Genomic DNA, 25,791 nt, shown 5'->3' on the forward strand with positions numbered 1-25,791 from the left:
TAGACGTCAGGCAAATGTTATGGCCAAGACATTGATTTGAATTCACAGTCATGCACTTCAAATCACTGTAGCATGATTCTAGCCTTGTGACATTGAAAGTTCTCGTGCTGGAAGGTGCCATTGCCTTTGAGAAACACGTTAGTTGTGAATGGCTGCAGGGGGTTAACAGTAATGATCATGCATTCCACAACTGTCATAATCCCTTTGATTACTATAACAGATCCCATGGTAGCCTATATGAATGCCCTTATAGCTAGTGTGGAAAGTGCCAAATTTGAGCAGTGATTGAGAACACATGCATTATTCGTTGGACGATCAGCCGGGTTTGCTTTATGTTTACTTTTAGTTCTGGTTTTTTGCAGTTCACTGTATACTGTTGACTGGCAAGTGAGAGTCTAACTAATTAAAAGAATAAATCTTGCTAACCTGAGTTCATGCACGTTTTTATATATTTATGGTTGAAATGATGGAAGCTGGCTATAAAGTAGAGATGCTGAAATTTCGTGGTAAAGCAAAGTCCATAAACAACATACAGAGTGAAAGAGAGGTTTTGTATAGCGATTTTAAGCAAAGCCAGACAGAATAGTTTTTCTGCAAGAGGACTTAAGAAGTGCATTAGGGATTTGCAAAGTGAAATTGCAGTGCAGAATGATGTAAATTTATACCAACAGCTGTTAAATTTGACAGACAGTTAGCTTGCTGTCTCTAACAAGGTTTCCGCTCCAAAGCTGAAAACACAAATACTGAATTTCCTGCCAGAGAAGCTGAACTGTGATTCACAACACTAGAATTGGCAGTTATGCAAAACAGTTTTGCTAGTGAATATAGAAAGTTAGCTGTGGCAATTTGAAATATTTCTTCCTGCTTTTCCTATTTTGATGCTACATTTTGTTAAGTAAAACAATTCATTAGTCAGTTTGTAGAATTTTCGTTGGTTAATTCTTCAGAGTACTAGCAATGTATTTATCAGTCACCATATTTTTTTGTACTGAAAGGGCCCTGCTAATCAGTACCCTTTAACCATGGATCAGCTCTTGTCAATGGACTATGTCTCCCTTTGCATCAAAAGATGTTGAAAGAGATTTCCATTGTCCAGTGTGTCACTGGAGTAAAGCACCAATAGTTTGAACTCAGTGTCTTGCTTATAATATACAATTCTTGATTACGACAGATTGACTGCATCTGCAAGTAGTCCAGTGAGACAAGAGAATGTATGTCTGTTGGAGTCCATCAAGACAATAACAATAAAAAAATATATATTTCAGCATCATTTTTTCCCTGGAAAGCATTTCTTTGCCCATCATGGAGGTCACATTCTATCCATGCCCTTCATCCGTGGCCGAGCAGACGACTCCACCCACCAGGCAGAAGCATCCGTTCGCGGTCCACCTCGCCAATACCACAGGACCAGTACAACTCCAATCTGTACAGACCATGAAACAACTCCTGAAACTGGGATGCTTCCTACTTACTGCCTCAACTGACAAACATCTTTCGTCAGATTGAGCAGGGAAGTGGGTCATCTCATTCACAGAATGTCATGTCACACATCATATCCCCCCACTGAGACAAATCGTGCCATGCTTCTGGACTTTTTAACACATTCACAATAAGATGGTTCTTCAACAATTTTTTAACATTTTATTTATGCAGAATATAATACGTCAGTTTATGTCCTCTTAGGGCCCACATAACCACTTCCTTCAGTTCAGTTTGTATTTATCATGAGTCCATTTACTAATAACATTTCCTTTTCTTTTATATTTCTTATAACTATTAATTATATTACTCTAATTCAAATTTGCTATCCCTTTCTACTATTTAAAATTATTCATCCCCTCTTTATTATTTCTATTTGTATTCACCATTTGGAGCTTTGCTCATTACTCAGGCATTGTATTTCAACATCTGTCGCAATTTTCCCCGAGTTTATTTATTTTTCTCCAAGATATTATTATTATTATTATTATTATTATTATTATTATTATATTCGATTATTCCCATTTAAGAGAGCGTTTGAACTTGAATTCCTTTATGATGATTGTTTATGTTTTTTCTGAGCCCAAATTTTCTTCATGTGTTCACTGTGTTGTTTCTTTCGCTCCGCTGTCCATTTGCATCCTGGTCTCTTCTGTGTTGTGGTGTCAAATTTATGTTTTTTGATGACGTTCCTGAATTCAGTTCTATTTTCTGCATCGTTTACTGTTATGTGTGCTTGTCTGAGGTCCTCTTCAACTTCTTTTATCCATTTTGTTTTTCTCCTGCCTGAGTTGATGACTTTAAGAATTCGCTTTGAAATTCTGTTTTCATTCATCCTGTGGATATGTCCGTAGAACTGCATTCTTCTTTTCCTTATTGTATCCATAATCTTGTCGGTGTATTTATATAATTCTGATGTTGGTCTCTTCTTCCAGATTCCTTGCTCTTGTATTGGGCCAAAAATTTTCCTGAGAATTTTCCTTTCTTGTTTCTCTATTTCTTTGATTTTAGTTTGCCCACCTATTTGTGTTGTTTCAGATGCATACAGTGCCTCCGGAAGTATGACAGTGTTGTAATGACTCAGTTTTGCGTTAATGGATATGGACTTTTTGTTATAATAGTTCCACTTGAGTTTATATGCTTTCTGTAGTTTTTTTAGTCTTTCCTCATTGGCCTTTAGGTTGATCCCTGATGGCTGGATGATTTCTCCCAGGTACTTAAAATGTTGTACTTGTACGATTTTCCCATGGGTTGTCACAATAGGCAATTTGTCTTGTGGCACTCTTTCTATGTACTGGGTTTTCTCATATGAGATTTGCAGGCCAGTTCTTTGTGCAATTTCGTGTAACTTCTCTATGGCGTTAGTGGCTTCTTTTCTATTATTTGTGAGGATTGCAAGGTCATCCGCAAAAGCTAAACACTTCACATTGAATCTATTATCTTTTCTAATGCCAATTTGGATTCCTTTGACTTCTTTTTCCCATGTCCTGATAATTTTTTCAAGAATGATATTAAAGAGTAATGGTGAAAGTCCGTCACCCTGTCGCACTCCAGTTTGGATTTCAAATGGTTCTGAGATATCAGATATCCCCCATAAATTTAACCTTGGAGACTGTGTCACTTAATGTTTCCCGAATGATTGCTCTTGTCTTTCTGTCAATGCTGAACTCTTCCAGCGTCTTGCAGAGTGCTAATCTGTCTATTGAGTCATAGGCCTTTTTAAAATCTAGAAAAGTAGCCACTGTGTTTCGGGTGTTTCTCATCTGGAGAATCATTTTCAGATTCCAGATCTGCTCTATGCATGATTGTCCCTTGTGAAAACCAGCCTGGTATTCTCCTTTTTGTGGGTCAGCTTGTTCTTCTAATCTAGTCATGAGAACTTTTGATAGGATTTTATATGTGACCAGTACGAGTGAGATACCCCTGTAATTATTTGGTTCAGTTTTGTCCCCTTTTTTGTGGAGTGGATGGATGAGAGCGCATTTCCATTCAGAAGGGATCTGTTCTGTTTCCCAAATGTTTAATATGATTTTGTGAATTTTTCCTGTTAATCTTTCATCATTTAGTTTCCATAGTTCTGCAATAATTCCATCTTCTCCTGGGGCTCTATTGTTTTTGAGTGTCTTGATAATTTCTACTATTTCATTGATGGTTGGAGGTTTAACGTCAGGATTTGATGTAGACATCTCGTAGTGAATATCCTCTGTAGGTCTTCTGCAGTTGAGAAGTTTGTTGAAATAGCCTGCGAGGATTTGGCAGTTATTCTTCGTGTTAGTTTCTAGTGAACCATCCAGTTTCTTGAAACAAAGATTGGGTGGCTGGTATCCTGAAATATGTTCTTTAAACTTCTTATAAAAATTCCGGGTGTTGTTCTTCTTAAAGTCTTGTTCTATCTCATCTAGTCGCCGTTTGTCATAATTTCTTTTTTCCCTCCGAATAGTTTTCGATGTTTGTTTTCAGATTACTAGAAATTGTTGCCATTTTTCTGATGTTTTGCGACTATTGAAGTTTTTCCAGGCATTGGTCCTTTCTTCTATTGCTTGGTCACATATTATATTCCACCACCTGTGTTTTCTCCTTCTTGGGGGTTGACCCAATTTCATCATGGATTTGAGGACTTCCACAAGTTCTGTCCAGTTTGTGGTGTTTGTCTGACTAATTGCCTGTAAGATGTTTTCCTTGTTGAGTTTTGTGTATTCGGGGTCTGGTCCCAGCACTTTTTTTTAGTTTTGGCTTTTTTCTATTGGGTTGTAATCTGGTCTTATCTGTAGAAGATGGTGGTCTGAGTCAAAAAATCCTCTTCTTGTTTTCACATTCAGAATTTCTGCTGTGTTACTCTTGGAGATGGCCAAATGGTCTATCTGGAATTCACCCAACATTGTGTTGGGCGACTTCCAAGTATACAGTTTCTTACGACTTCCAAGTATACAGTTTCTTATTGGGTTTTTTGAATTGTGTTGACATAATTACGAGGCTGAAATTTTCGCAAAAGCTTATCAATCTTTCCCCATTCTTGTTAGTTCTCTTGTGAGCTGTATGGATTCCGGTGATTTTCCTGTATTTTTTCTCTTTACCTAATTGTGCGTTAAAGTCTCCTAACAAGATTATTCCATGGTGTTTGGCAATTTTGTTTGTCGTCTCTTCAAGGTCATTCCAGAAGTCATCCACTTTCTGGTGGTTCTTCTTGTTATAGTTATTTGTGGGTGTGTGTGCGTTGATCAAGGTATATGCTTTGTTGGCCGATTTGATGGAGAGCGTTGATATACGTTCTGAGGTAGACAGGAAGTCAATGACAGAGTCACTGATAGATTTGTGGACTGCAAATGCTGTGCCAAACTATTTGAGCCCTTTCTCATTAGTTTTAACTGCTGGTTTTCCTTTGTAGATCCTGTAGTTGTCTGTATCAAAATGGTTTTCGTCCGTAAATCATGTTTCCTGGATTGCAAGGATTTTGATGTGGAATTTTTGCAGCACGTCTGTAAGTTGTTTGATCTTGCCCACTTTGAAAAGAGTATTAGTATTAAGTGTACCAATGAAGTGTCTTTGTTTTGTTCGTAATAATTTGGACATCGTCTGGTTCTCAACCTTAGGTGTAAAATGATGCTCCTGGTCCCCCGGAATCCGATGACCAGGTAAAGCCAGCGTTGCGACTGGTGCCCGGGGTAGTGGATTCATTCCTTCTGTTATCATCATGTTTGGTTTTCAAGCTGAAAACTAACTTGGTGGTGGTCCTTCCGAGGAAAGATCATGAGGATTACGACTTGATTGTTGAGATCAAGAAGGTTGCTGCAGCCGCACCATCCAGGCGAACAGACGCTGACCCCTAACCGCTGGATACCAGGCAGACATTAGTGGATTTCGGTTGATAGTTTTGATCCACCCTGGGTATTTTATTTCCCCGGTACCCTCCATATCTGGAGAGTATTCCCCTATCCGCCACCTGGGGAGGCGCCCGATGATAGACTATCAACTCCACACGGGCTCCAAGATAATACATTTAACCAAATATTTTATTTCAGCTTAGTCACACAGCTGGCGTGCATGTCCACTGTCATATTTCATTTATTATCCAGGTTGTTCAAAAATTCCCTTTACAAACTTCTAGGACTTGCAGAGGGGAGTGAGTAAATAATATTTTGAAGGAACCCATGTCTGGGAATATAATGTTTCTATTCTACGACACTTTTAATTCAGATGTGTAACTCATCTACTTCTGATTGAGGAACTGAATTAGGCATGACACAGTGCAATTATTAGTTAACAATTTGTATGGAAACATATAGACACATCCATGCAAGTTTCTCGGTTAACTGATTCGCGTCCCCTTTGACTTTTAAAGCAGTGTGTCATTGGCTTTGTTGCCCCTGTGACCATTTCACTATTTTGAGCAGTTTGTGACACATTTGCATTTATATCGAGTACATTATTTTGTGGAATTATTGCTGCTACTTCAAATTCAATGGGTTTGTGCTCATTTTGTTCCAAATTAGCCACAGCACAGTTTTTTTTTTTTAATATTAACACTTAAGTACATTTGTTTGCACTATCACTTAAACATTACAACATGATAAGTGAGGTGGTGAACCATCATGCTGAAACCACAGTTCCTGATGGACATTCAATGACATAGCTCCTAGAATCGGCCCGATAAGTTTTGTAGAAAGATAAAGCATGCAGGACCAGTCATCGTGAGTGTATGGAGGTATGGCCCAATCACATGACCGTCCAGACTACCTGCCCACACATTAATACCAAACCAGTGCTGAAATCCTTAACATGTGTGGCACAAGGGTTTTTGTCTGGCCAGGCATGACTGTTTCGTGAATTCAGAACACAGTCTCTAGTGAACTTTTATTCATCTGTGAACAGAACTGGGAAACAGGGTTGTGTCAATGCAGAGTAGCAGGAACCATGTGCAGTAGACGATCTACTTTGTAAAATTGGCTGGACCCGTTGTCTGTATGCTTTGTAAGTGGTACAGATGCAATTGTTGCTCATGCAAATCAGATGATACTGTAACTAACACCCATTGCATGTGCAGTTGTTCTGTATTCATTGAGCAGTTCTCTTCAAAATGATACAGTACATCTTCCTCAAATTTGGGCGTTCAGTGTTGCTGTGGAGTACCACAGACCTGCCTCCTCCTGATGAAAGTGTCTGTTTCTCAGAGCTGCTACATAACTTGGACAAAAAGTTTGTGTAATGCCATGCTATGTTGTGGAAAACATTCGTGATACAGCCAAGTAGCAGCTCTTCTATTGCCTTGATCTTTACCATACACAAAAAGCATGTCTATGTATTCCGAAAATGTGTACTGAACCATGTTTACTGTATTGGAGACGCACAGTCACTGAGTAGGTCTTGCAGCGAGGCAGATGTTAAGTGACATCAGGTGACTATCTGACATGGCACAAGTCATCCTGTGTACCCTACTGCATACTAGGACAAACAATTATGAGACTTCTGTTTTTCCCTCAGCTGACATGGGTCCATTACACACCTGTATTGAAAATGTTGTAGAATGGAAACAGTATGTTTCAGTACATGGGTTCTTATTCAAAATATTATGTACTCACTCCCCTATAAAATTCCTAGAAGTTTGTAACAGTAATTTCTAAGCATCCTGTATGTTGTGTGCTTACTTACTATGTTAAGTATTTCATCTACTTTGTTTATTTGCCTGAGGAGCTACTTCTGACATTGGAATCAACAATATGCTTATCTATAACCAGCATCAGATACTCACGTATTTAAACCATGGTAGAAACATGCTTTAATTATGCAAATTCAATCAGTCAAATCTATACCACATTACTTCGTTTAGGAGAATGCTTCTTTAATATGAACATGTTCCTGATGAATATTTGTGTACACCCCATTCTATAGGCAGATACTTAGCAAATGACTTTCCATTTGAAATGTCGTGTGTCTCTGTTACCATTCTCCCTTCACTACAGCAATATGGGCCGTCCTCCTTGTGGAGCCACCTGACCTAAGATTCAAGTCATTCTTTTCATATGTCTACCTACTTGTATTTCCTAGTAAAAAGTGGTACATGTCATTCCACCAATGCATACACATGACCTGGGTGTAAGTTCTCCCTTGTTTGGGTCCACTTAACACTAAAATACCTGTTTTGTAATAGGCATACTGCACCATCATTTTTCGATTTCTATACAAAGTGTCTTATCCTACTCATAGCATCACTTTTTACAATGTTTCCCTCCTTTATCAGTTACACTTTCTGATTTATTGCTACCTGTACGATTTTCCACTTTCCGCAGGTCTTCCATTACAATTTAAGTCCCTTAGAATTTCCATGCTGTGATGTCACTTAAATTATTAATTATCCTAGAACACTTTGTACTGTTTGTTGTACCTTCTGCCAACAACTTTTTGTAATCTCTTAACTTATGATATTATTGTTTTATGTTATTTCCTCTTCTCATGGGCAGTAAAATTATAGAATGAGATTTTCACTCTGCAGCGGAGTGTGCCTTGATATGAAACTTCCTGGCAGATTAAAACTGTGTGCTGGACCGAGACTCGAACTCAGGACCTTTGCCTTTCGTGTGCAATGGCTCTACCAACTGAGCTACCCAAGCACGACTCATTCCCCATCCTCACAGCTTTACTTCTGCCAATACCTTGCCTCCTATCTTCCAAACTTTACAGAAGCTCTCCTGCGAACCTTGCAGAACTACCATTCCTGAAAGAGAAGAAAGGATATTGCGGAGACATGACTTAGCCACCGCTTGGGGGATGTTTCCAGAATGGTGAAGTGAGATACTGGCAGAAGTAAAGCTGTGAGGACGGGCCGTGAGTCGTGCTTGGGTAGCTCAGTTGGTAGAGCACTTGCCCGCGAAAGGCAAAGGTCCCGAGTTCGAGTCTCGGTCCGGCACACAGTTTTAATCTGCCAGGAAGTGCTTGCTTTCTTTCATCACTTCTTAAACTAATCGATATGCCCATGTTCACACATCACCTTCTTCACTGACTTGCTACACACACTGTAAAGTTTCCGTTATCTTCCCCGTAACATGTAACTTTTCTAACATGAGGCTCATAGAAGAGCCCCATGCGTATGTCTTCGTCTCACCAACAGTCATAGCCTTACACTCACTTGTAGGATAGGATAGTAAAAGATACCAGATAGATGACAGGTTAGAAAAAGAGAGAATAAATTGTTTCACAGAAACTAAAAGGAAATAATGGAACAGTTAACTCAGTGCTTGGCAGACATCACACCGCCGGACCTACTGAGAATGCAGTTCACCTTGAAGTTTAAACCATTTTACCATGTCTTTGTGTCGACCTTTATCTTGTCTTGTTATAGTGTCTGCAAGATAGACAGCCTTTGGATGTGGAATGTCAATCATTTTGTACGGTCCACAATAATGCGTTTCTTTTTTTATATCTGAACTGTAATGATGATCTTCAACTAGAACTAACTCATCTATATTACATAATGGAGTATATGCATGTCTATTAAACTTGTGTATGCTTAAATTTGCATGTCTTTGTAAATGCTGCTCCACTGTCTTTTATATTTCACCCGAATTTTCTTTGGGTGTTGGTGACCATTTAAACAATTTTAAAAATGTTTCCCCAATAAAGGTTTTATCCATAATTTCAACTGGAGATAATCCTGTATAGGGCAACTCATCATTAATTGAAATTCCAGAATGAGTTGCACCGACGTAATATGTCTTTTTGATTAATACATCCTGTATAATCTTCCTATTTCTTTTATGGTGCTCTCACACGGTTTGAATTGCGGGCGAAATGCATACTGTTTCCTCAACTGTAGGGCTTTATTCTCATATTGTTTGTGTTGTCAGTTTAGCATTTATTATTTTATGACTAAAATAGCTATTAATTTTAATACCATGTTTAATTCTTATGCCAGTTTTCTTACTTCAACATTTGTGTAACTTAGCAATAGAAAATTTATACTGAAAATCACCACTGGTCCACTAGTTCACTTCATGTCATTCATATGTAGGTACAGTCTAGATAATGTGTCTCCTGTCAAGTAATTAAGTGTGAAATTATTTTCTTATGGTCTTGCCAGTTCTTAGACAAAGATCTCGAAAATTAATGTAAAAAGTAAGTGAAATGTACTTCCCCATCTGGTTTAAACTTATGAAATTGGTTTGGAAAAATTCATTCTTGTCTCTATCTAAATTTCTTTCAACCACTTGCCTGGACTACTTTCACTAGTTACGGTAGTAAGTCCTGTTGTGCTTTTCCTAAGTCTCTCTTTAATCTTTGTAACTCTTGCTGATTAACAGTGGTTCACCCATAGAATTTGGTCAATCTTCTCCTGTACTTTTTGTTCTACAGATTCCTGCAGTCACTATTCCAAACTAGGCCATGTAGTATATAAGCACAAAATTTTATTAAATGCCCTACTTCCTTATGACTAAGTCACATTGTGCATTTACTTCAGTCTGTAAATCTTTAGGCAAAGTGTTCATGACTTTTATAATGTAGCAATCCTATTATCTTGTGTCTTAGTCACATTTATTGCTTCCTCTAGTTTATTACTTATTGTTTCCTCTAGTTTATTACTTATTGTTTCCTCTAGCTTACTGCTTAACATTTTCTCTAGTGTATTACTTACTGTTTTCTCCCGTGCTATAAGGGTTTCCTCTAATTTTTTGTTGTTATTGACCCTTCGTACCTTGAGCATCTCTCAAAATTTGGCAAGTAGAGCTGTCATATCAAGTCCCTGTGCTTCATTTGCCATTTTACGTATAGTGAATGGCATAAATTATTAGCAAAATCATAATTCTGAAATCTCTACTACTTAACAGTCGACACTGAATTCTAATTGTAGACATAATTTATCAATATCACTTCTCAATAATGTTCACTATGAACAAATCATAACATTTCTCATGAACTGTTACTAGTACAACTCATCTGATGTCATAACTTCATGCTGCAGTGAACTGATGTGCATCTGCTGGCACACAGCAGATGCATCATGGAGATCAGCAGTAGCGAGCTGACATTGAAACTGCTGTCGTCTAGCAAGTGACAGGTGACTGTGTGGTGCAATAGACTATGTGCCGAATTAAACTGCTGCCATGAGGTCCATCTGCTGCTACCCAGTCATCTCTCTTCTTCTCTGAATCCAACAAAACTCTTCTGTGTTGCAGCTTCAAACATGTGCACATGACTTGCATCTACTATTATGTAAACACCCATAATAATGTTGTGTTTGACTCTGTTGCTATGCACAATCACAATTTGTATATTCCTGATAATTCAAACAATATCTTCTTTTTCTCATTACAACCAAGACAAGCATATTGTTATTTAATATTTTATTGATTTGACTCAAACTCCACAGCATATGCATTGCTAGACGTTGTGTTATTGACTTCGATTGCCCTGGGCAACAATCTATCTTCATGCTTAATTTTGTACAAAAATTATATAAATCTTCTTTTTCTCCCTTTCTTTGCACCTTTTTTCTTTCATGTCCTTTCATGGTTGCCTCCTGATATGTTTCTTCCTACTTTTGTGATAAGTGTTGATGTGTAAAACAAGTCAGTAGTCAGTCTACAGAAATTTTGAAGGTTAATTCTTCAAATACTAGCAGTATGTCTATTGGTCGCCATATTTTTTGTGCTGAATCAGTGCCCCTATAACTGTGGATCAGCTCTTCTCTGTGAACTACTTCTGCTTTTGCATCGAAATTTCCTGAAAGAGATCTCTATTGTTCAGTGTATCCACTGCAATAATAGACCAAGATAGTTTGAACTGAGTGTATTGCCTGTAACACACAAGTCTAGATGATGACAAATCGACTACATCTGCATGTAGTTCCGTTAGACAAGAGAATGTATGTCTGTCAGAGGCCATCAAGACAATAATTGGTACAAATACACTCCTGGAAATGGAAAAAAGAACACATTGACACCGGTGTGTCAGACCCACCATACTTGCTCCGGACACTGCGAGAGGGCTGTACAAGCAATGATCACACGCACGGCACAGCGGACACACCAGGAACCGCGGTGTTGGCCGTCGAATGGCGCTAGCCGTCAGTGTCAGCCAGTTTGCCATGGCATACGGAGCTCCATCGCAGTCTTTAACACTGGTAGCATGCCGCGACAGCATGGACGTGAACCGTATGTGCAGTTGACGGACTTTGAGCGAAGGCGTATAGTGGGCATGCTGGAGGCCGGGTGGACGTACCACCGAATTGCTCAACACGTGGAGCGTGAGGTCTCCACAGTACATCGATGTTGTCGCCAGTGGTCGGCGGAAGGTGCACGTGCCCGTCGACCTGGGACCGGACCGCAGCGACGCACGGATGCACGCCAAGACCGTAGGATCCTACGCAGTGCTGGTGTTCTTATTTCGAGGGCGTATAGTGGGCATGCGTGAGGCCGGGTGGACGTACCGCCGAATTGCTCAACACGTGGGGCGTGAGGTCTCCACAGTACATCGATGTTGTTGCCAGTGGTCGGCAGAAGGTGCACGTGCCCGTCGACCTGGGACCGGACCGCAGCGACGCACGGAAGCACGCCAAGACCGTAGGATCCTACGCAGTGCCGTAGGGGACCGCACCGCCACTTCCCAGCAAATTAGGGACACTGTTGCACCTGGGGTATCGGCGAGGACCATTTGCAACCGTCTCCATAAAGCTGGGCTACGGTCCCGCACACCGTTAGGCCGTCTTCCGCTCACGCCCCAACATCGTGCAGCCCGCCTCCAGTGGTGCCGCGACAGGCGTGAATGGAGGGACGAATGGAGACGTGTCGTCTTCAGCGATGAGAGTCGCTTCTGCCTTGGTGCCAATGATGGTCGTACGCGTGTTTGGCGCTGTGCAGGTGAGGGCCACAATCAGGACTGCATACGACCGAGGCACACTGGGCCAACACATAGCATCATGGTGTGGGGAGCGATCTCCTACACTGGCCGTACACCTCTGGTGATCGTCGAGGGGACACTGAATAGTGCACGGTACATCCAAACCGTCATTGAACCCATCGTTCTACCATTCCTAGACCGGCAAGGGAACTTTCTGTTCCAACAGGACAATGCACGTCCGCATGTATCCCGTGCCACCCAACGTGCTCTAGAAGGTGTAAGTCAACTACCCTGGCCAGCAAGATCTCCGGATCTGTCCCCCATTGAGCATGTTTGGGACTGGATGAAGCGTCGTCTCACGCGGTCTGCACGTCCAGCACGAACGCTGGTCCAACTGAGGCGCCAGGTGGAAATGGCATGGCAAGCCGTTCCACAGGACTACATCCAGCATCTCTACGATCGTCTCCATGGGAGAATAGCAGCCTGCATTGCTGCGAAAGGTGGATATACACTGTACTAGTGCCGACATTGTGCATGCTCTGTTGCCTGTGTCTATGTGCCTGTGGTTCTGTCAGTGTGATCATGTGATGTATCTGACCCCAGGAATGTGTCAATAAAGTTTCCCCTTCCTGGGACAATGAATTCACGGTGTTCTTATTTCAATTTCCAGGAGTGTATATTTCAGCAACATTTGTTTTCTGGTGAGCATTTCTCTGACGTCATGGAGATCACATTCTCTCCATGTCTGTCATCTGTGTCACCACAATGCAGATGTCTCCACCAAATAGGCAGAAGTGCCCGTTTGCAGTCCACCTTGCCAGTAACACAGGATTGGTACGACTCCAATTTGCACAGACTGTGAAACATCTCCCAAAAGTAGGGTTCTTCCTACTTACTATCTACCTTAACTCACAAACATCTTTTGTCAACCAGTGCTGAGTAGGGAAGTGGGACAGCTCATTCCCAGAATGACATGTTACACTTCAGCTTCACAGCTCGGATGCTTGAGCAGTTGAAATAGTGTTGGGATGCTATTTTGAAATCTTCCTTACAACAATGTAAGGACACTGTGGCCCAACCCGAATGTGTATAAGTTGTTGGACCAATGAATGCAGCAAGTGCTCTAGTTAGAGCATGTAGGCGATAGGACACCATCTAAATTCTGGTGACATCTGTGGAATATCATGAAAGAGGAAGCAATATCACACGAAATCTATGACATGTATGACTATTGCAACAGTTGATTTCAGTGAAAACAGCAGTGGTGACATAGGAAGAGTGACATTAATTCTGTGCTGGCAGTAGCAGACAAGGTATATTTCATAATAGGGCAGGCGGGTACCTCAGCGGTAACACAAGTAGCTAGCAACATCACCACTGTGGAAAGTGCAGCTATACACCAAAGCAAGAGACAAACATCAGTGAGCAGCTCCAAAGTCTGAAATACCAGATGGAGGCAATGCAGAAGTAATTATTGGCACTGGTGACAAATAAGCATACTTACACAAGGAAAGATATGGAAGAGGGGTAACCATCCATCCAGCAGAATCAAATAAACACCCAGGTGGTACTGGGAGGACAAAATTGTCGTGTGTGTTGGTACCACAAGCATTTTGGAAATTAGACAATGAGAGTCAAATTTTCCTGCTCATTCCCAAACAGCCTCATTGGCCTGTAGTAGGTACAGTAGGCCACACAGTTCCACAAGAGCATCAAAGTGTAGATGAAGGAGTTCCTGCTACTTCTGCAGACACCGGCAGTGACATAATCAGAAATAGCCAAGAACCAGCCCTCAAGATTGGCCCAGTTGTTTGTAACAAGTTGACCGCATGCACACAAACAGTGATGCAAGCGCGCCTGCTCATATTGTTGCACCATTTCTATGTGAAAGGCAAGAAGATGAATCGGTGCTACCTTATCAATTCGGGTTCGGGAGTAAGTGCACTGCCATTCATGAAAAGTTAGACTGCAGCAGAGGGTGCAAGACTCCACCTTACTGCAGCTAACAACTTGTGCATCACAACTTATGGTGAGTGCGATGCGACAGTGGCCCTGAGCTTAAGTACAAAATTCAAGTGGAGGTTCAATCTGGCAAATATTAGTGAACCAATATTAGATACAGATGTCATACACTACCGGAAACTGGAGATGAAGGTAAGTATGGCGCAAATTACTAGGAACAGTGAAATGGTGACAATTACAGTAAGTATTGCATACTACAGTGCCTCACATTAAAATAACAACTTGTCTCTTGGTGACCACTGAGATTAGCACCTGACTGTTTTTCGGCAGAGAAGAAAGAATTTGAAAAGATGTTACAGACAGGTGTCTTAGGAAGGTTTTGATAGCCCGTGGGCATCATTGTTACATCTAGTTAAAGAGAAAGATTGCACCTGGAGACCCTGCAGGGATTACCAGCCTCTAAATGCACAAGCAGCCCCAACCACTATCCATACCTAATGTAAGGGATTTCATGAACGTTTTAGTCAGTGCTACCGTTTTCAGTTAGGGGACTGCAAGAAAGCTTATAATCAAATTCTGGTCGCAAAGGAAATATTCCCAAGACTGCTGTAGTAAGACCTTTCAGTCTCTTTGAATATCTATACATGCTATTTAGTTTACAAAACACCGCTCAGTCACAGCAGATCAGCACAGACAAAGTAAAGTACTAAAGGGACTTGAATTTCTGTTTCATCTACCTGGATGATATTTTGAGATTTTTTTAAGACAGCTAAATTACATGAGGAATACATGAAGGCAGTGTTCAACAGGATACAATAATAAGGCTTGGTAATAAATGAGGCAAAATGTGTTCTGCATCGAAAACAGGTGACTTTTCTTGGTCATATGGTCTCCACTGCCAGTATTAGTACTCTTAAAGAGAAGACAGAGATCATTAAAGCCATTCATTGGTCTATGGACAATTAAGAAGATTCTTGGGGATGAGAGAAGCAGAGACGCCACTAACACACACACACTGGCAGGTAACAACGCTAGAAGCAGACATCCCCTGTTATGGATTCCCGCAGTGCAGCAAGCCTTTGAAAAGGTATGGTCTAGTTTGCAGAAGGCAATCGTCTTATGCCACCTTGTCCATAATGCACCATTAGTGATAGTAGTGGATGCCAGCCAACAGGCTATTTGTGCAGGTCCTCATAAATATGCCGAAAATAGTTAGAAACCTTTGGGATTTTTCTCCTGGAAGCTGCCAAGCCCAAACTAATTGGAGTGCATACAATCAAAAGATGCTGGCCATTTAAGAAACTGTATGACACTTCCACCCTTACGTTGAAGTAGAGCATTTCAAATCTAGATAACCATAAGCCTACCACTTTTGCTTTTAGCAAGAGCAAAGAAGACTGTCCTGGCAGTTCCATCAGCTAGAATTTATTGGGCAATTCACTACAGACATAAGACATCTAAGAAGGTCACAAAATGTGGTTGATTTTTTTACTAGAATCAGCGCAATCTTTTTTTACAATAAATTACAATCAACTTAGGGTAGCACAAGCTACAGACGAGCAGCTACAACAATACTTGCATGATGGTTCAACGGCTCTTCTGTTCAAATAAGCGCAGTTGCTGGGCACAAAGAACTTTATTTGGTGCGATGTGTCTAGAGTGTCACCTAGACCATTCGTGACCGGAATGCTATGAAGTGGTTTTTGACAGTGTTCAAACTTAGCCGATCCCTGTGTAAATGCCATAATTAAACTGACAGAAATTTGTGTGGCCGTGTACTAGAAAAGATTGTCGCCAGCGGTCAAGAGCACATATAGCATGTCAACAAAGAGAAGTTGGCAGACAAGTATTCAAGCCGGTGGGAAAATTTCCTGAGACAAGAAGCTGTTTCTTTCACATTCACATAGACCTTATTGGTCCACTTCCGCCATCATAGGGATATATTACATATTTACAGCTTTAGATGGGTATACACCTTGGGTGGATGCAATGCCAATCAGTAACAGCAGACAGCAAAAATGAGAGCAAGGCCTTCATTAAAATGTGGTTTTTTCCCCCCTGCTGTCCAGCACACTACACCACATATCAGGTCTAGCAATTTAAATTGACACTGTTTCTGGAACTGTTTAGATTGTGTGGTTCCAGCATTAGCATATGATCATCTACTGTCCCGCAAGCAACAGGAGGACATAGAAAGTTGGAAGCTGCACTAATGTACCATGAGAACACATGGTTTTGCTGCAACTTCACCCAGCCATTGAGTTTGTCATTGGGGGATCTACCGCAGAGAAGGTTTATGGAGAGATGTTGTGCCTGCCATCACAATTTTTTTCAGCAACACTAATGCAAACAAAGACAGAACTGCCATAGATGATGCAACAAGTGAAGCTCCAAATAGCTGAGCTGCACCATTCACCAGTGTCCCATCATGGAGATCAGAGAGTGTTCATCCACAACGACCTTAAAGGATGCTCAAATGTGATGTTATGCACAGAGGCAGTACACCCAGCTACTGTACTCTGGGCCTTTCCACGTGCTAAAATGTGAAGAAGATACTGTGGAGATAATATACAATATCAAGCCAGTGATGCTGTCATGGGAACGGGTGAAACTAGCATGTTTGCTAACTCCAGACATGCTTGCATACCGACAAGATTGTGCTACAGTCTGTCAACATCAACTTCATCCTTGCCTCAGCGAATGAGCCCACAGAAAGTGCCAAAGACACCACGTATAAACGAGGGTGGATTGATGGGTACAGTATAAATACTCACACAAATTCGAACAGTGATTGTGAACACATCATATTTTGTGGACAACTAACCGGGTTTGCTTTTTGTTTACTTTCAGTTTACTTTTAGTTCTAGTTTTTGGCAGTTCACTGTTTCCTGTATGTTGTCAAGCAAAAATCTAACTAATTAAGAGAATAAATCATGCTAACCTGAGTTCACATGAGACTTTGTATATTTATGGCTGAAATGATGGAAGCCGACTATATTAGGAATGTGAAAAAATTGTTTGTTTTTGCCCAATTTCAGTGCTATTATTTTTCAAATTATGATATTTATTTTTGTTGTATTTCATGGTTTTTCCGTCTTATGTTGAAAATGAACATATACCTCTCAATTATATCATATTTTAATGATATCACACATCTCATTTGATTTCATTAAAAAACTTTACTTAAATCCCATTGAAAATTACAAATTAAAGAAGAAACAAACCAGTATCATAGGCAGCCAAAAAATGTTGAAAGTTTTTAAAGAAAGCCCTCTCATTACTTCAAATATTCGGAGACAATATATTGTCAGTATTTTAATACAGGGTGTTCCATTTACATTGACTACCCCAAACAATTTTTTGTCAAGAAGACATACAGAGTAAATGTCGTTTAGGTACCAAGGGGACATTAACCTACACAGTTTCCTTTCTTGTAACTTTGACCATATGAACAATAGTGCGCCTTTTCCAAATAGGGTCCTATAAGTTCATTTTTGATGTTATTAAATATGTAACACAAAATTGGCTTTGACTCTCCTGCACTAGCAAATAGGGGAGGTACATGGGGGTAATGTAACTTGTCCACTTGCTGGAGTAGACAGACTAATGGAAAAACAAAGAAAATGCACAATGGTCATTCCATCAACCATCTCTAGTTGAAGATTTGTGCAAGTACATAGTACAATGTACACCAATGAAGAGAAGGTAGAAATGCTACTCATCTATGGCAAATGTGCGCAAGATAAGAAAACAGTAATCACAGTAAGTTGGGTTCTTATCAGGATACCACTCTTTGTAGAGTTCTTCTGCCTGTGTAGCATTAGGTCTACATTCAACCACAATAAAGAAAACGTAATGATGATTTAGTTTTTAATCAAAGACTGCTGTTACTGTAGACAACTTATTAAACAAGTTCTGCAGTAGTGTACTACATATACCTGAATTATGAATAAGAAAACATTATTGTTTTGTTTATTGTCAACTCCAATGGACGAGTTACTTTATCTGTGGTATTTGCACTGTGAGTTGGTACAGGAGAGTCAGTTAAATAATGTCATGTTTACATGAATGGTACTCTGCAATACATTTCTGAGCAGGTCTTGTGGAGAAGTAGTGTATCACCAAATAAAAAATACAGGGTGCTATTTAAAAAAGATGTACTACTGTTCATATCTTTACAGCGAAACAAAATTTCAAGAAAAGCAATCATGTTGATTAACATTCCCTTGGTAGCTAAACATCATTTACTTGATGCTTTTTTTAATTTTGTTTCTCAACATAACTTTATGTGGGGGTGGTCAACATAAATGGGATACTCTAGATTGTGTGAAAACTGTCGCCTAGAGTCTATATTTGAACATGGAAGCCGAACTGCCTTTAGTACAACAGCAGACACTTGACAATATCTAATTTTCTACTGGCATGAAAAGTTGATATGTCACTACATTTTGAAGGCTTGTATAACGTTGTAGGGGTACATAGCATGGTCTGCCATGTTGTCATTAATAAAATTCATCACTATCATTTCATTGTTTAAACAAGAACCTACCACTATGAACAAAGACTTGCTTGTATCTGTGACCTAAAAGTTGGCAGGCTAGTTTGAAGGAGCAACCCAATGAGTTTCACTGTTCCCTTCATGTCTGCCTGAAGTACTTTTATTTGTTTTTCTTTCCATAATAATGAATAATTCATAAATTCTGAATTGAAATAGAGATAACAGTTTTATCCTCCAACATCATGTTTCCCAAAACTTTTTCACTGAAAATCAAACCACAGTGATGCATTTTGGAGAAATCTCAGATTCTTTGCATTAATTAAACTGCATATTTTCGTAAAGACATGAATGTAAATACAAGAACCGCCAAATATGGCCTTCAGCTTCAAAAACACACAAATCAACGTGGCACATTCTTGATTTGCTTCTGCCGTCCAAATCACAACACAGGACCCTCATGTTATGCAATACTTGTAGAACAGAACTCTGTGAATGTCTAACACAACATAATTTTTACTGATTTGTGAAATGAAGTCTGTGGCGGCAGACTGATCCGTAGCATACATCAAATGAGTGAAAGAAGGAAAACAATGGGGTGTTCTGTTGATTTACATGTTTTGCAAAGCTAAAGTGCCATTTTTGATGATTTTTGTACTAAAGACCTTTCCAAATCACAATGTTTTTCCTTTGAGTTGTTGTACAAAAGTGCCAAGAAAGCTGACTTCGACAGATAAAGATCCCACCAGCTGACACCACATCTAGGCATCAGCTTTTCAAACTGGAAATGAATGGTCATTTTAAGGTTGTATGCTTACCTCAACTTTGAAAACAAAAATCAAGATCCAATTTCAACATTAAATACCTACCAACTACCAATATCAGTAAGCTGCTACCTTCAGTTTCATAATATTTTTACACAGGAAAGGGAAAATGCAAAATTTCATTTTTGTAAAAAGTGCCAATTCGCATTATGTCAATAAAAACTGCTGATTTCTCATTATTTCTATGCAAAATATTTTCAGCCATACCCATGCTGTCCCCACAAGTATGTAACTGTGGCATGTTTGAAAAGTAGCCATTGCTTGATGGTGTATCCTGACACAACCATTGATCTGGTATAACAAGAAACATGATTCATTTGGCCAGTTGACGTTTCCATTTTTCCATTGTCCAATCGTGATGATCTTCTGCCTGCTGCAGTCTTAACTGGCAAAGTCATTGGGTCAACATGGGAACACGTAGGCGTCGTTTTGTATGGACCCTTATGTTCAACAGTGTGCACTGAATAGTGTGCTCCTAAAAGCTTACACACACACACACACACCAACATTGTACTCTTGTCAGATGTGTCACAAATTGCTCCCTATCCTGCTTTACAGAGTGGGCAAGCCTCCAACCTCCACATTCTGTGACTAAGCATGGATGTCCGACATCTTGCCACCTACTCCTAATTTCACAATCCTTCAACCAGTTTCCACAGATGCTGACAACAGTAGCACATGAACAACCTAATCGTTTTGTCATTTCTAACATACTCTTTCCCATGCTGGTCATGATGATCTTCCCTTTGTCAAAGTCGCTAATGGCAGTGGATTTTTGCAACCTGCATCATCACTAGAATGATTCTCCATTCATGTCTGCTCTGCTTAAATACTTCCCTTACAGCCCCACACACCTGCAATGCCACCAGGCGGCATTCAGCCGCACTGTGGATAGTGATCATAATGTTTTGGCTCATCAGTTTATGCATACCCATGAAAGTTGTGTGTGTGTGTGTGTGTGTGGGGGGGGGGGGGGGTAATTAAACATATATTATCCTTACAGTCTCACCCAAAAATCATTAGTTTTTTTAAGAGTTCAGTATTTTTTGTGTAACTGTTCTTGTCCCTCATTGAAGCATCACTGTGTTTTCAGTTTTGAAGCAAGTGTTTAAGGGTAAATACTAAACTGTTGTGTTTTTGACTGAACATTAAATAAAAAATAAATAAACGGTAAGCTCATTTCTTCCTTCCTATTCAGTTTATCTCTTTTCTTGCCTGCCCCCGGTAGCTGAGTGCTCAGCGCAACAGAATGTCAATCCTAACGGCCCGGTTTCGATTCCCATCTGGGTCAGAGATTTTTCTCCGCTTAGGGACTGGTTGTTGTGTTGTCTTAATCATCATCATTTCATCCCCATCGACGCGCAGGTCGCCAAAGTGGAGTCAACTCGAAAGACCTGCGCCCAGCGAACAGTCTACCCGATGGGAGGCCCTAACCATACAGCATTTACATTTATCTCTTTTCTTAATGGGTGTATCTTTTTACATAAAAGTATTGACAATATTATGTACATAGACTTAATATTTACTGTATCAAAAGAATATATTACCCCACCTTTATCTTTATATAGCAATAATATAAATATAATGATGTGACAATATTATTGTCTGAGGTGTGAACGTTGTTTCTGTTTTTGCAGACTGAGGCAATGAAAACTACATCAGATGCTGGAAGCAAGCTGCATGATGAATTTGATTTGCTCTTAGTTATCACACATTATTATACTTCTCGGTGTGCCTTTCGGGATACTGAGTCTCTAAAACACATTGCTGCTAAGCTCTCTACAGCGCTTTTGCGACATTCTGATATTATTCCTGCAGACAAAGCTTTCTTTGAGGCAGGCGTTGATGCGAGGGTTTGTGTTTACTCATATTACTGGTTTTAAATCATTTCAAAACTTATAATTGTGTTCCTTTAATCATACAGAATTGTAAACGACCATTTGTTACAGGCAACTGGCCGTGATAGTGAGGCTTTTGTATTTCTCAATCATTATCTTGACCTGTGTGAGGCAATTGAAGAAAGTAACTTGGATCTCTTGGATCACAGTGATTTTGCCCTGACTGATTTCCCAAATGAAATTCCTCTACCACTATCTACAAATATACCACAGTCTTTGCATGAAGAAGTGAAGGAGTGGGTTTTGGCTGTATCAATGGATCAAAAAGTGGACCAGGTATAAAATTTTGATTTTCCTTCGATGTGTTTATTTATGAAATGTACTTGTTTTATTGTTAATATTTTTTGTATTTCTATGTCGTAGAGTGCAAAAATTTGCAAAATAAGCTGGCAGATGTTGGTGGAATTGTTGTCAGTGGAGGTTTCCTATGCATAGGTCATTCCAACTAGTAGAGAAGATGGATGGGTACTGGGATTACAGGTCATGTGACTCTAGATAGTTTATGCAGTAATGGATTTCAAAATGTCATTTTTTGAATTGCCTGTTGACTTGGTGTTTCTATGAAAGTCATCAAATATTGAAAAGTCAAACAGAGCTTGCAAGTGTGAGTGGCACAAGCAGTTCTGTAAAAGTTACACAATCGATAAAAATAAAGACCGGTGAAGCTGCCAGATCACTTTCACCAATGACAAAAATATTCACCAAATTGTCCAAGAAAAGTACTAAATGAATGACACTGTGTCTTATGACAGATTTTAAGATGGGACTGTTCACACCTTAGTGCATGATATTTTGAACATGCTTTACCTTTATTTACATATGGCTCTGAAAATGCTGCCCTCTAAGCAGAAGGAGTGTGGGTATTAACAACATACCTTAATTTAATGGAACATACAGAAGACAACTGTCTGGAAACCATGAAAAATTTATGCTTCTGCATGCCTCGTAATCAAAATATTAGCCATATAAATTAAGGACAAGAGCACGTCTAAAAAACCAAAAATTTGGCACAGACAAGCTGATGGAAGTTCTTATGATTAAGCATGTGTTATTCACTCCTCCTCTTTTCTGAAGAGTGTAGTGATTAACAGTTTTTGGTGGACATGCTCTATTGGCCATAAGACATTATCAGAAGTAAATTTCCATAAAAGTTAATAGGAACCAATTAAGATTTTAATGCATGAAATTCCTATTTTAAAATTAGTTTAGCATGAATAATTTTACTTCATTGGAACAACTGAGTCAAGTGGCACAGTGATTAAAACATCACAGCTCCGGTGTGAGGTTGAAATTCATATTTCTGTGGTTTCAGTAAATCACTTCAGATGTTTGTCAGGACAATTCCTTTGAAATGACCACAATTGATTTCCTTTCCCATTCTTGCCAAATGAGCTGCTGACTGACACAAACCATTTAATGAAATAAGTTCTCTTTTGCCTTCTTTCCCACCAATCTGTGAATGAAACATGCTGTGTACCAACCTAGTCACAGTTTCCTGGAAGTGTCGGAATTATGAAATGCATGAAATTGGCAGTGTTGCATATGTGGTGTTCACATTTTACCAAATACTGCTTAAGTTCTTCAGACATTTCACTCATTATTTTGGTTAGTTGGATGCTTAAACAGGCCAAACTACTAGGTCATCAGTTCCTTTTTCCTCGAACATACAGGTCAATATGACTATACATCAGAGAGAGCCTACCGTGCAGAATCCAGAGAAGGAAAATCCCAAGGTCTACCAGTGTCTGGCAAGCTGAGGTAAGGGACAAAAAAGAAAGGGAGACAATTCATCTTCTTGACAGAAAATCTCTCTGCGAGATGGGCATCATGCTTATTTCTAATGTAGTTTATCTCTTCATTCAGCTTCCAGTTAAAGCATTGTTGGAATTAATTGGCAACTTTACAGAACTCTTTCGGCATATCCCCTTGTTTAACAACCTGATATGGTGGCGATTAAGCCCGCCATTTATCACCGGAAGTTGCCAACTTCTATATGGTGCATTTCCACACAAGAGCACAAGAATCTACCATGCATAAGGCAATGTGTTTCTACTTGTATATGGATGACACATCTGTAATCTGACCACATAGTATGGTCACACTTCAAAAACACTATCCAAATACAAAATTAATGCTAGAAACAGAATGATAGAGCTACCTTTTTCTTTATGTTTTGGTAGAAGTTCCACGATTTGAACACTTTTCTATATAGCGTGTTCACTGTCAGATGAAGAAAGCCTCACTGAAGAACGGAGACACTTGAAGGAAGTAGAAAGATTGGGTACTCAGAACAATAGATCAAGTGTGACCTACAGCAAAGGTGCCAGTTAACAGAACAGGAGAGAAAAAAAACTACAGTTACAGATTTCACAAGAATTTCTGATGTTCAGATGTCCATGACCAATCTTAATACATGCAATTCTGTTACAGGTACTGCCAGTGGATGAGAGAGGCTTGTACCCTTCAGCACTTTGCTCAAATGACAGTGCCGGTCCCATGGCACTTCCCTGTGTAGTGTCTGGATATCCTGTCCTCGCTCAGAAGGGCCGCACTCCCATTGAATTTAAAAGACCAGGTCGAGCAGCAAACAGAGAAGATTGGAATAAGCTGTTGATGGCTGCAAAGATGAACCCAGAATCACACGTGACAGATATTATTGGGTTTATTGGAGAGTGGTGTGGAGGCACTCCTAGCTTTTCTTTCCAATGATATGAAAAACGAATCTAACAAAAATGTTTGGTATTTGTTTAATAGTTGATAAGAAATGTCCGTTTTTAATGTAAGGCCGTAAGTTTCCTCAAGTGTGAGCTTCATGTATAACTTTTTAAAGGCCAGCCAAGTCACCTTGCACAGTCGTAGTAATCTACCAACAAGCTGTGTTGCAATTTCCAGGCAGTATTGATGCACTCATCCAGTGCATAAAATGTGCTTTTAACAATGTACAGTCTTATACTCTTTATGTAGTAGTGTGGTGTGCAATAGCTGTCATTGGGCACATGAAAACAGCTTCCGAAATTTTTGTGTCACTACTTTTAAATGTGTGTATTGAGATTCACTGTTTTTGAAGTGACTGATTTATGTTATAAAGAGTGACAAGAGAAGCCATGTTTGCAGGTTTGTTTTCATGTAAGATAAAAAAAATACCCGGTGGGCAGACTCATTTTTAGTATAACGAAACAAATTTATTAATGGAATGAAGGGTGAAAGATATAAGCTCATCTGGCTTGGCCTATCTTTGAAAATCCATTGACTATTCGTAATGAGACACCACTATAATGAATGTTTTACCATTTTTGCATACGCTGAGGATCTAATGTACTGAAAGATGTACTTTCTCATTTCATATTTTTGTGTACTGTAATGGATAACAACTGTGAGAAGCATGGAGTGCACTGAGAGAGTACACTTACTAGTGGTCCATCTTTGGCTGACATTTTTTGAGCAGAATGAAGAGATTAAAGTTCACAACACTGTTTAATTAGCAATAACCTGCTAAACTGGCAACATGTTACTGTTTCTCAGACACATGTCATGCAAAGTTTCACTTGATGAGTTATTGTATATATATGAGCAACCATGGAAACCTAAAAAGCCAGCTGATTTATATTCATATTATTATTAATGGTGATTCTAATAAAGAATGCAGTTTTAAATGCCGTTTACTTTTTTCTCACCACTAATTTCATTTATCACAGTGGGAGGCCAAGTGACTAAGAATCAATTTTCTTACTTCATACAGAGTATATGCTGCATGAAAAGATAAAATTTTATCAGGCAAACATTCATACTGGACATCTGCCTTTTGTCAACACTGTATGACCAATTATCCCATCCAAGAATTTGTTAAAGTAAGATTCAATGCTTCAGATTATCATGGGATTCTCTCGTGCACATAACAATAGAACTAAACTAAAGGCCACTACTAGCCGAAGGCAACTAGTGTTACTACTGATGGCATCATTTCTTGCCAGAGAATTCATGAACTGGTCTGGTGGCACAGCTTTCGAAAAATTGCCCACTTCTCATCAGGGAATAGTAACTTGAGAGAATAGCATCTATGAAGGACATTTTCTCGTTGCACACATGTTAGAAATGAAACACAAAGGGTTAAGAATATATGAAAGTCCTACATAAATTAATCAACAGAGTAGAATTTTATATTATATGCTCGATAAGTGCAAATGACAAATTTTTCAGGTAGCTTCGAATGCCAAAAAGTCATATTTTACAGGTTTATTGATTATGTAAAAGAAGATAATGAAAATCAACACAAAACCAGTCAAGTGTTTTTTTCAGCAGCACAAAA

The 25,791-nt window shown here is 39.5% G+C and overlaps 1 protein-coding gene across 3 annotated transcripts in view; it reads left to right on the forward strand.

Moving 5' to 3' along the window:
• Positions 1–25,138, forward strand: part of LOC126355880 (intraflagellar transport protein 172 homolog) — a 372,812-nt gene extending 347,674 nt beyond the window's left edge. For all 3 annotated transcript variants that reach the window (XM_050006382.1, XM_050006381.1, XM_050006383.1), the window contains 3 exons: positions 21,225–21,440; positions 21,537–21,761; positions 23,916–25,138. In XM_050006382.1, coding sequence (XP_049862339.1) covers positions 21,225–21,440; positions 21,537–21,761; positions 23,916–24,194 — 720 coding nt within the window. In that variant the 3' untranslated portion in view covers positions 24,195–25,138. The remainder of the gene's footprint in view (positions 1–21,224; positions 21,441–21,536; positions 21,762–23,915) is intronic.
• Positions 25,139–25,791: the final 653 nt, after the last annotated feature.

This window comes from Schistocerca gregaria, chromosome 3 (assembly GCF_023897955.1).
Source record: "Schistocerca gregaria isolate iqSchGreg1 chromosome 3, iqSchGreg1.2, whole genome shotgun sequence".
Classification (NCBI taxonomy): domain Eukaryota; kingdom Metazoa; phylum Arthropoda; class Insecta; order Orthoptera; family Acrididae; genus Schistocerca; species Schistocerca gregaria.